Below are 12,663 nucleotides of genomic sequence, written 5' to 3' on the forward strand. Positions count from 1 at the left end.
TTGATGATATTATCTTTCCTCCCTTTGTGGGGAATAACCACAGAATCGCAGAATGGGTGAGGTTGGAAGGGACCACAGTGGGTCACCTGGTCCAACCTCCCTGCTCAAGCAGAGTCAATCCAGAGCATGTGGCATAGGTTTGTGTCAGGATGGCTCTGGAACATCTCCAGTGAGGGAGACTCCACACCCTCTCTGGGCAATCTGTTCAGTGCTCAGTCACTGCACAGTAAAGAAGTTCTTCCTCACATTCAGGTGGAACTTCCTGGGCGTCAGCTTCTGCCCTTTCTTTGTGTCCTATTGCTCAGCATCATGAAGCAGATCCTGGTTTGTGCTCTGACACCTTCCTGCAGATACTTACAGACAGTGTTGAGGCCCCTCTCAGTCACCCAGGTGACATAAAAATTGAATTATCTGCTCCTGTATGAAAGAGGAGCAAGCTGGGAAAAGATACTGCAGTTGCAAACACTAAGTCACTTCAGTGATAGGCTGCAGGATGGGAGAGGGGAACTGAATAACGGCACAGTTTGCAACCTCATTCCCTAAAATTCCTCCTTTCTCTTGTCCTTATTTATATTGCTTTTACTGGTAAAAGGAAACAATGATACAGGCCCATAAAATGAGAGAAGAATAAAAACTGTCTGGGTCACAAGGAAATGAAATGAATGAGTGTGAAAACCAGAAAGATTGATTAGTTAAATATTTTACCCAATGGTCCCCTGGGGCCCCTGTACCAAACACACAGCTGCTGCCTTCCCTCCCCAGACTTCAGAGCTGGGGGCCACATCCAACTGAGACTGTGTCATTTGTTTTTGAGACACACCATCCTTGTCATTTGCTGGTCATTTGCTCCTTTGTCTTTTGACTATGCATCTGATAAACATTTTGGATTTAGGACTACACTAACTGAAGGGCCTGTAAATACCAAGGAAGAAGCAGCATGGGTGGGATATAACTCAAAGCCTCTGGGAGTTCCTGACCTATGTGAGTCTGATCCAGCTCCCACTGAAATCAGGGGGAGACTTTCCTTGGATTTAAATGGGACTGTAGCAAGGCCTCATGCCAGAACCAGAGCCTGCAGGGCTGTTGTTACTGGCAGTGATGGAGAAGGGGAACGCAGCTTGCCCTAAGATGCAAAGATGTGGTTGTAAAGCCATGAGTTAAAAAAGACCATTTTGCTTGTAAATCTACCAGATTTGACATTGACAGCTCTGAGGAGCATGGATGAATATTGAAACACTTTTTTTTTTCAGCCCAGCATAGGATTTCTGCCAACCACCATGAGGACTTCTGTTTTCATGGTCAGCTGATGGGTCAGTTCGCTGATCATGACATGTTTGTAAGCGGGGGCTGGACCAGACTTGCCTTGTAGCCTGAATTATTCTGTAATTTCCAGTGTTGATGAATCAAAATTTTGTCTATTGAGGTCAAAGTACAGGTCCTCCTAACTTCAGAGAGACCACATGGTATATATTTAACATTTCAAACTACCCATAGGATTATTTGTCAAGGAGAAAAAAAGACATTAGTTTCTTAAAGAAGTTTAGCTTGAAAGTTATGTGATACAAGTTTGAATAGAACATATTGAATGATTAAGATAGCCTGTGGTTTTTGAAGTCTTCTGGGTGTCTCCCTGCAAGCTGAATTCTGTGCCTGGGTATGTTTCAAGGCATTGGATATTCCAGCTGGTAGCCATCTAGACATGGATTTTCATAGGTAGAATCCTATCTCAGGACTCCTTTTGGGTCTATAAATCAGGAGATCAGGCTGAGAAAGTGGAGTGGTTATCTAGGGATAGCCACTGACTGCCAACTACAGCCAGATAAAGGAGGAGGTTATTGTGAAAGATGGTGTCTAAAGCATCTTATCTCCTCCACTAGCTGAATTTACTGCCCTTGAAAAGCCAGCAGCAGTTCCAAAGAGCTGGAGAGGTGGAGGTAGAGCCCATTTGGTGTAGCAAGCTGGGGACACGCTTCAATACTGAATGAACTTTTCAGTTCTCCATGGCTCGGGAACCAAGGAGGGGCCACCAGCTCACCTACGTTTATCCCATCCTTCAGCCTTTCCCCCAGCCACACAAGAAAGTCAAGACAACTTCCAAATCCCCACATATATTCTCCCTGCTGTGGTGGAGCATTGCTGGGTAGCTCCAGTATTGCTAGACAGGAATTTTAGAGTGTCTGAAGCCCTTGCAGGCAGAACTACACCTGTCAGAGTGTGCTGTGTGACCTGATTGTGCCTCCTGGGCTGCTGACAGTGAGGTTTTACTGACATGTCCTGTGTTGTGTCCTTCAGTCTGGGCAGCAAAGCCAAGTCTGTCACAGAGTGAGGGCGTTAGGAAGCTCTCTCAGGCTGGCTCTAGTGTGCATCCATTAAAGCTTGGATAAGAGAGTTATAAAATCCCCCAAAGACTCCCCTCCTTTCCCCTAAACCAGAGAAAATGAGTTGCTTGTCCTTCCAGGAGCACCGAAAAGCAAGGCAGTTACCAAACATCATGTGCTATCTTGATTTCTCCCTTGTTACTTGGTCTGGCAGGGTTGCCAGACAGCCCAAGCCAGCCCAAGCGTGACATCTGTTTTGAATCCGCTCTGCCTGCACTTGATTAACTCTTTCTGTCTCTTCCCTGCCACCGTGTCCAGATCCCAAGCCTCCCAGTGCACCTGTGCCCCCTTCCTCAGCCAGCAGCCTGCCCTGGCCCGTGATCATCGGCATCCCCGCCGGAGCCGTCTTCATCTTCGGGACCATCCTGCTGTGGCTGTGCCAGTCCAAGAAGAAGCCCTGCTCCCCGCCGGCCGCCGCCCCCGCGCACCGGCCGCCGCCCCGCGACAGGATCTGCGTCTCCCAGCTCCCCGACAAAGACTGCATCTCCTCCATTAACTACGAGGAATACGTGGCCCAGCAGCAGCATTTACTGTCCCAGGGGCCCGCCCTGGCCCCTGCCATGGCCTCCAAAATGTACCCAAAGATTTACACGGATATCCACACCCACACCCACTCGCACGTGGAAGGCAAAGTCCACCAGCACCAGCACATTCAGTACCAGTGCTAAGGGTGGGCCCCGTGTCCAGTGGCTCGTTTGGGCTTTTTCTCGTGGTACCTCAGCAGAGACTGCTCCGAGTCAGCTCGCACTGCCAAGCAACAGGCAAAGCAGACAGAGAAAGGTTATATATATATATATAAAATTTTAAATATATATATACATATATATATAATTGTATATGCGTGTGTGTATGTGTGTGTATATATATGTGTATATATCTATATCTATCTATATAAATATATATATAATAGAGAAAGACAGAGAGAGAAAAGAGGTTTTTTTTTTTTTTTAATTATTGCAATCAGGATGTAGCTGAGGAATAATGAAGGAACTCCAATTCTGTCTCCAGCAGCAGAGCCTTCCTGGATATTTTAATCAAAGTGGCCATAAGTGAGATGGGAGAGAGGGGGATGAACCACCACCTCCTTCCTTGTGTTACTGAAAGGAGCAGGTAGAGCAAGAGGTGTGTGTGGTACTTTTCTGGATGAGCCTGGATGTCTGCTGGGCATCACTTGTTTTGGTGGGAAGCCCCCAGACCTGTCCTGCTCTGAGTGACTCGAGCTCTAACGTACTTGAGGTTTAGTGCCAAAGCACCAGGAGACGTAACCCGTTCATCTCTTCCAGGGAAAGAAAATAACACAAGAAGGTCTGGAAAAACCAATTTCTGTTCACAAGGTGAAATTCCACGTGCTTCTAAGTTGTGGTCAGCATGATCAGCTACCCAAGCTGGCTGGTTCAGTTTCAGCCAAGGTGAAGGCATCTTGTTTCCCATGGGATGTTCTGCTGATCAGCTCTGCTCCCCTGGTCCTAGGACTCAGTGCCACTGCCAGGAAAAAGGAAAGAAGGAAAGAGGAACGTTGTACAGAACATCTTTATATTTATATTTAAGAAATAATAATAATTAATAATAATAATTGAACTGCTGATGGTGAAGAAGGCAAAACACATTGTCCTTCTCTGATGGCTTAGAGTGGCAAGCTACTGGATTTTCTGCATCAATGCAAAATACATGAAAGCATTAGAAAAAATAGTAAGAAGCAAAGAGAGTGAAATAATCTTGTAGGAAAAAATTGCATTTGAGAAATATCCACCTAGGTTGTGTGTGGTTGTCCCCTCCCCTCAGATATCACTTCATAAGTGATAAAACATTGCAGTTCAAACAACAGTAAAAACAGAAAGAAGAGAAAATAAATAAGGACCATATTAAATACCTATATGGACTGGTAATGAATCCAATTGCAAAATATAAACCCTTTGTAATTCTATGTAGAGTTTAAACAGAAGTCATGTATATTTAATTTATTTTGTTAAACAAGAAAAAAAATGTACGATATTTTCCTCAAAACAGGCATTTCTATATGTATTTTTGATCAAAGAAAATAAAGAATTTTTTTTTCAGGTTCTGTAGATGCCATGCTCAGAACACACTTGATGTAGCTTGTGACCAACTGTGCTTCTCCTAACCTGGAGGCCACCTGTCTCTATGCCTTTTCACACTAGCCAGGTGTCATCTCCTGTCACCTCAGGTGCTGCTGGTGCCATCCTGTCCATCAGAAACTGACCTTTTCCACTGTCTGTATTCTGACTGTGAGGATCTGCAGCAGCCAGATCACTCCTCATGGGCCCCAGCCATCTTCAGTAGCAGAGTTCTTCTCTCACAGGGAAATTGTTTCACTGTGCATTTCTGGGGGGCGTATGGGGAGGATGATTTGTTAGTTTTTTAAACCCAGACCTGCAGAGTTTTGTTGGCTTGGGGTTTTGTTTGTTTGTTTGTTTGGATTTTTTAAAGAAAATTTTGTAAATCAAACCATAATAGCTTGTGGGGCTGTAAAAGGAACTTTGGCCTGAGGGTGCTTGGAAGGGGAAATGATGAAATGTAGGTGAAATACTTAATTTGTAACTGCAGCTGCTTTAGGAGCCAGGGAAGGGTGAGCTGGGGACAGTGAGGAGACAACACAGGAGCTGCTCCCCTTCAGGGGGGCTTGAACCTTCCTTCTGCTGAACACCATGGAAAGGCACCCAGCCCTTCAGGGGCCAAAATCTTCTTTGAAGAAGGTGGGTTCAGCAATGATGCAACTGTTTCTCTTCTTTTCATTTAGAGTTTGCTGGTTTAAGAAAAAAAAAAAAAGAAAAAAAAAAAAGAAAATTTGAAACATGCTAATTTTTAAGTTTAAAATTACTTCCTTCTCAAGCTTGTTCCATGAAAGAGATCCTCACCAAACCAGTTGCTCCATTTAAAAGTGAAACACTTTATTTAATCTGAAACAAAGCCGTGCTTTAGGCTTTGCTTTTCTCTGAACATTTCTGGAGGTATTTGCTCTGTGTTGACCCACAGTGATTTTTTCTGGTGGTTTGTTTGAATCGCCAGCAAACCAAACAGTTCCCTGTTTGCTCAGCCGTGGTGCTGCGAGATGGGGCCCCAGTTTAGTGAAACACGTCAGCCCCTGCTTTCTTCACCAATACATTCTGCTCCAAAAAGTCCCTTTCTTGCCTTAGGAGTAGGTTATCCATGTAATAAACCCTAGAGGAAGACCATCCCTCGTGATGCTCCTCCTGTAGAGGTTGTAATAAAGCAACCCATTGATAACTTGTATTATTCAGCAGGAGGGTTCAGCACAAATTTAGAGCTGAGAGGAGCTTAAGTGAGGCATATAAGGCATGGATATAAGGCATGATTTAGGCAGGAGTTCTTAATGGCTGTAGTATACTGAGTCATTTCACTAGAAAAAAAAAAGCAAAAAAAAAAAAAAGCAAAAAAAAAAGCCTTTATACACTAAGGGCATCGCCTTCATTTCAAGGTGACACTAAGCGTGTATTTCCATGAGAGATACTAAAGTGTCTACATCTCATATCTTGTGCCTGTGGGAAGCTACTTACTACACCATAGTATGTCCCAGACTCCTGCACATTCCAGCTGCATCAGGGGCATGGCAAAGGACAGGATTCCCCTGTAAGCCCGTGGCCTTCTCTGCTCTCTGGGCCAGTGTTGCAGCAAGGAGACACTTCTGACCCACGCTCTGTGAGCAGTACTGACACCAGCTTCAGAGGCAGAGGTGAACGCTGGGTTCATGGGGTTCAGCCCTAAGCAAACGCTGATTTTCTAACGGCAGCAGTTCAAGTGGCAGCTCTGTCTCTGAGCCTCAGGGAGAGGGTTAGTGGGTTAAGAGAAGCACTCCTGCATTTCCCATACAGCACAGAGTTCCAGGCTGTGCCTAGCACTCTCCACCGGTGCCTTCTGCTCTTTGTGACCCACCCCCACAGTGCTGTATCATGCAGGCAAAACCTTGACATTTTGTCAGATGGTTCAAGTGGGAGGAGAGGCTTCTTCCTATCCTTCAAAGCTCCTGAATCAAAGATAAATCTCTAGTGCTGCTGACAGAGCTCTCCAAAGGCAAATGTTGCATTAAACTACCCAGCATGGATGATGCATCAGCCCAGGGCACTCTCAGCTGTGGTACTGAAAAGGAAGCTCTGGTTTTGGATGCACCGTGAGAGATGCACCGTGAGAGATGCTATAAAGAAAGCATGGGGATTTCATCCTGCCTTGGGTATCTGCTCCATCCTGACCACCAAAAATGGCATGAAATTTTCCCCCAGGGAAATACCATCACATGCCCTGTTTAGGAGGGGCTGTGTGTTTTGTCTGGACCTTGTGCTGGCTTGCTGTGCCTGAGTGGGTTTCACATTTTTGAGGAATTAAATTTCCTTCACAAGGTATCTATCTCTCAAGACTTTCTCGAGTCACTCTGTCCCAAGCTCTACTGCATGCCATTGAATTTTAGGGCTTGATTGTGCCTTGCATATATTGCAAAATCTTCTGTAGTTTAATTAAATTCAGCCAGGTCATACTTGTGTATGAATGTGTTTTTTATTCAGTGGGAAAAGATTTGGATGCATCTTCATTCCTAAACAGAGGGTGTTCAAAGAAAACCATTGTCTTTTTTGTGGTAACTGACCCCATGTTGAACACAGAAGATTTTTTATTTTATGTATTTGTATACATATGCATATAGGCATATAGATATACATGCCAGACTGTGATACAGAAGGCAGTTGTACTTTTAAAACCACAGAGCTTCAAAGATCAAAGGAATTTTAGGCTTAAAACTCACTATCTTTGTTAATTTTATTTGCATTACAGATCAAACATGACTTTACCAACCAGTTTGTGTGTGGCATTTTTTAACTTTGTATGGACAATCATTCTGTGGTCGGCCCCTTTCGAACTGAAAACTTATCAGACATTGAAGATAAAAAGTGTTCTGTGGTTTTCATTTGGTGACAAATACAATAACTGAACACATCAAAGGAGACAGAATGTCAGTGTGTCTGTGGCTTTGTAATAAAAGTTGCAGAAAAAAAGGAACAAAAGCCTGGAATTGTGTTAATATATTTTAGAGTCCTGTGTTTTGCAAGAAAGGATGGCTCTGTGTGGGGGTGCGTGTGTTAGCACTCATGGGGAGTGTGTGCTGGCCGGGCAAAGCAGACAATATTATTAAGTTACCTGTGTGCCACAGCTTGGTCTGTAATTTTGTGTTGTGTTCTGTGAATCAAGTAGAGGCGTTATTTTTTAATTATTTGGGAAAGGTTTCTGTTTTTTAGTGAAAAAGAGCAGTTTTTAATCTGTTCACCTCTAGAACAAAATGCTATAACTGCACTAGGAGCCAAATTCTAATTAGCAAGATGAAATTTTGGAGTACCTGGAGCGGACCAGGGATTTCAGGGTCAAACTCAGCACTTCCACCTCTTTTGGTCAAGCTCAGCACCTCCAGAGGCAAACCTGTGAATATCTCACTACTCACTCCAGAGGCAGCAAATGTCCAAGCTGTGACATCTTAAGTTCAGAAAAGCTGGCCCTCACCCAAAGTTCATCTTGACCTGACCTGGGCCTCTGACCCAAAAGTTCCTGTGCAGAAATTGCACACTTGGGGTAGGGAAGAGGAAATATTTCTCTGTTGACTCAATTTCTGTGGCTGTCTAAAACTCTTGAGAGGTTTGAAATATTGGAATAAAGACCTGGGAAAGATGCAGAGGTGAGCAAACCATGGAGGGTGGTCATGAATGGGGAATTTGTCAAGGCTTTCCTACCTGGACAGCTCCTCTGCCTACGTTAGGTACTCTGAGCATGCCCAGGACTCCAAATTGCTCAAAGCTGATGATTAACATGGAATCATTGGAAAGGATCCTTACAGTCATTGAATTATCACACAGTCAGAGCTTGTTCCAGGTCTTGGAGATGCCAGTGGGAAAAAAAATCCCTGCAATGTCCTGTAGGAAATGAGTTGGACACATGGAGCCATTCCCAGGTTTTCACATCTTTGCCCTGGCTGTCCCATTGGCAGAGAAAGGTGGGGGAAAATGAATGGCCCCAGTATGAAGCCAGACACACATAAATGGGAAATGCACACACCTTGGAAGGAGCTATCAAAGGAGGAGGCAGACACTGCATGTCTCAAAATCTTCAAGGCTGAGTTCTTTTGGACAGCGTGTGGCTGAATGCAAGATTTTTCAGAATGTTCCTGGGATAAAGGGACTTGTGGAGCCCAGCTGAGGTGATCTAGAGGTTCCTTCTGGCCCTAGGGAAATGCAGTTGAGTTGGAGAGAAAAGGAGATGCCAGAGTATGTCCCTGCACCTGGCTGTGCTGCTCGCAGTGAGCACCGTGCGGGCTTGAGTGACCTCATGGCAGCGATGGGCACACCGCTGCTCACCCAGGCTGCACACCCAGCTCCAGCTGCCTCCAGGCAGGATGATCCCAGCACTTCCCAGCTTAGGGCTGCAGTCAGGACATTCTTTACATAAAGTGGGGCTCTGCACTGACATCTATGGCTTTGTGCAAGCAGTAGCACGTCCCCGTGTGTGCTCACACCCCTCCATTGTAGGGTCTGATATTCAAATGTGCTGGAATAGGTTAGGGGCTGTCATCCGATGTTTTGGGGTGGGTTAGTCTGTCATCCTGCGTGTTCTTTGATGACCAGCTGAGGGAACAGGGTGGTTTAATCTGGAGGAGAGGAGACTGGCTTGTGGGGATTTCACTGCTCTCCACAACCACCTGAAATGAGGCTGAAGTGAGGTGAGGGTTGGTCTCATTGAGGATGAGAGGAAATGGCATTAGACTGCACCAGTGGAAGCTCAGATTAGATAATTGGAAAACATTTCTCACTGAAAGAGTGGTTGGGCTTTGGAATAAGTTTTCCAGAGAGGTAGTGGAGTCACTGTTTTGGGAAATGTTCAAGGGGTGACTGGCTGAGGCAGTTGGGGAGATGGTTTATGGGTGATTATGTTGGTGCTGGTTTGACAGTGGGCCTGGATGATTTTGGAGCTCTCTTCCAACTTTGATGATCCTGTAACTGCAGAGAGCACCAAGCCACAGACCCAAACCAGTGAGATAAATTTTAAGACCACCAACCAATTATACCCTCTTAGTATCCTCCAGTTACTTATAGCCCTTTAAATCATTAAATCTCAAACTAGATACAAGGAAAAGCATTCTTTCACAATGAGATGGTGAAATGCCAGGCTGCCCAGAAAGGTGGTAGATGCCACCTCTCTGTAAACATTCAAGGCCAGGTTGGACAGGGCTCTGAGCAAACTTATCTAGTTGAAGGTGTCCCTGCTGATGGCAGGGGGTGGGACTAGATGACCTCTAAAGGTCCCTTCCAACCGACTCCATGCTGTGAATCTATGATCCAAATATTCTGGGATGGGTTAGGGTCTGTCGTTCAAATGTGCTGGGATGCATCCAGGCCACCTGCCAGGTCAGTTCCGTGTTCTGGACCTGGCAGAAAATGCTGGTAGGTAGGGAGCTGTAGGTATAGACTTTCTCTTCACTTTATCTTACCAGCAGAGCGTTTCTTCACCCAAGACTCTCGGCTTTTAAAAGTTTGCTACACACGTAAAAAAGCCATGAGCAAATCCCAACACCAAAACTGTGGATTACTGTAGTTGGAAATACGAAGTAATGGCTGATAAAACCACATTTAAAATACTGATGTTATATTGACTGTCAGATGGCACATATATATTGTCTATTTATGGGGTGGAGTCTGGAGAAAAGAGAATGCCCATTTTACGTTTTGTTTAGCCAAGGCACCTTTGTGTGTGTTTACCAACTTCAGGTTTCTGCAAGCAATACATGGAGCTATGACCTTTATTTGTCCTCATTTTAGCTTTTTTCTTTTTTCTTCTTTTTTCTTTTGGCATTTTTTCTTTCTTTCTTTTTTCTTTTCCTTTCTGCCAGTCTGCTGTAATTAGGATTTAGCATATCCTTTAATATGCATGGACATCAGCAAAGCAATGAATATTCTTTTTTTCCCCATTTTCACTAACCAAATCCAGTCCAAAGCGCTATTTCTATCCAAGCTGATCTATGCTTTAGTGAAAGGAGTAATAAATAACATTTTAGACCGGACTTCAAAATGCATTTTTCCTTTGATCTGAGTAATTAAAGTCAAGCTGCTGTTCCTGAGTGTTTTCTGATGGAATTACACGAATTACACAGCTCTTCATTTGTATCTTATTAAGCATTATGTGTTATTGATGCTGTTCAAACAATTAGCACCTAAATATGCCCCAATTCTCCTAAAGAGGCAGTAGCAGTGTTAATGTTAATGCTCTGGTTAACAGTTCACTCCCATTCAGAGTCCACCATCGTGCTGGAATGACATTTAATATCAATCAGATCTTTACTGATGTCCTTCTGAAGTTGTTCTCTTCTGCAATCATTTAACTGTGCAGTGAAGTGAGGAGAAGTCAAACAATAATGTTAAGTAAAAATGGCATCTCTCTTAAGGCAGGAATTTTTCTAAGTTCATTGCAAGTTTTGGTTATAAAAAGGCGAGCGCTTCATGGTGATCGGTCATTTTGACATTTTTATGGTGTTTTTATTACCCCTGGCTCATTTCCATACTAAAGAGAACATTTGTAACAATACTTGCTCGCTCTGTTATGATTAGGATTGTGCTTTGTTCGGCTGTTGCTGTGCCCAGTAATGCTCTTGGCACATGTCCTCCCAGACCCTGCGGTGTATTTATTCAAAAGGAAGGAAAAAGAAGTGTCTACTAAAACAGTAGACTACTACTGCTTGCATTAACGTGGCCGTAGCTTCCTTGTGTTGCAGACAATCAGCTGGAAAAGCTGTTGGGTAAACTTGCTCCTTCTTTGCTGAAAAAGTAAATATTCATGAAGCTTACAGCCACTTTTTCCTGTTCTGTATTATTGGGTTGAAAACTGTGAGGGATTTTAAAGATAATGATTTAATCAGAGGTAAGGATGGAGGTCCAGATCCTGGAACCAATGGGAGCTTGGATCTGAAATAATAATGAAGACCTAGGTAAGCGTTTAAGGCAAATTTTGATGTGTTACTTCAATATTAATGTTATCCTGCATGTAAGGACAGGTTCAACCCGATATTAATTTTATTAATATTGAAATTTGAATACACTAATATATTCACTAACACTGTCTGTGACAGGAGGTGAATGTGAAAAGAGGAGTCATGAATGGTAGGGAGAGACAATTTAAAAAAGAGAGGGAGTGGTGTCATGTCACCAGAGGTTTCCAGGGTCAAGTCAAGTCAAGGCTTTGGCCACTCCACATGTGTTGGATCCCAGGTGGCAGCTGAAGCACCTGTGGGGGCTTCCTCATAGCCAGGGCAAACTAGAGCACTCAGTGCCCACTGTGTAACAAGCAATTTCTCTTGAGCACATCACTGCAGAACATCGTTCATTTAAAGTGTGTTCATGTCTTGCCTGGCTTGCAAAGACAAGGAAGGATGTTTTAAAGTTTAGATTAATCTTTTCTCTTAAGCGACTTGGTGAAATTAACAACAGAGTAATAAGCTTCCTAAAACATGGAAGAGAAACTGGCATTTCCCACAGCTGGTTTGGATACTGGGTGGAGAAGACCCCTGATGTTGCTTCCTCTTCCACTAAAGCAAACAAGATAAGCTGAGGTTTTTACCCAGGTACCATCAAACAAAAGGATGAACTTGGCTTTGACAATGAAATACAACTGGAAAAAATACAGAAATGTGCAGCAAATTGATGAAGTGTCCATTTATGTTACCTTTGCCCAAATCTGCTAGAGATGTCAGCAAATAGAGGTGACCTTCCTCACGCTGCTGTGCTCCGCAGCCTGGAAGTCTGGTGATCTCCTGAACTCTCCCTGTCTGTAGGAATGGGAAGCAAAACAGGATGATGAGAAGGTAGAGGAGTGCAGGGTGGGATGTCCTGCTGGTCCAAGACCCAGCTTTCATCACTCAGCTCCAGCTGCAGTTTGCTGGCTAAAGCCCTGGGCTGCTGGGGAACCCGAGCCGATCTCTGCCATGGTTCAGTGATAGCCAAGAGCTCTCCCACTTGACATCACAAGAGGAGCGTTTTGATGTTTATCTGAAACTCCCTTCTGAAAGTGCATTCGTGGTAAAGGCTGCGTGTAAGGACAGGTTCGACCCGCTATCATGGAGAAGTGATAAAACACTTTTCTCTCATTTTGGTTCTTAAGGCCTAATACTCCCATATGCCAGAAAAGATTTGTAAGGGGCCATAAAGTCAGCACAGCTCTGTTTGCACTTGCTTTTTGCTTCCTTGACAGTGCTGCTGGGGCCTCTGTGCAAACATGACTCTGTAGT

At 44.2% G+C, this 12,663-nt stretch overlaps 1 protein-coding gene across 2 annotated transcripts in view; it reads left to right on the plus strand.

Annotated features, from left to right (window-relative positions):
• Window positions 1-7,391, plus strand: part of FGFRL1 (fibroblast growth factor receptor like 1) — a 170,896-nt gene extending 163,505 nt beyond the window's left edge. For both annotated transcript variants that reach the window (XM_040064740.2, XM_040064741.2), the window contains exon 7: window positions 2,637-7,391. In XM_040064740.2, coding sequence (XP_039920674.1) covers window positions 2,637-3,046 — 410 coding nt within the window. In that variant the 3' untranslated portion in view covers window positions 3,047-7,391. The remainder of the gene's footprint in view (window positions 1-2,636) is intronic.
• Window positions 7,392-12,663: the final 5,272 nt, after the last annotated feature.

Source organism: Hirundo rustica, chromosome 5, assembly GCF_015227805.2.
Source record: "Hirundo rustica isolate bHirRus1 chromosome 5, bHirRus1.pri.v3, whole genome shotgun sequence".
In the NCBI taxonomy this organism is placed as follows: domain Eukaryota; kingdom Metazoa; phylum Chordata; class Aves; order Passeriformes; family Hirundinidae; genus Hirundo; species Hirundo rustica.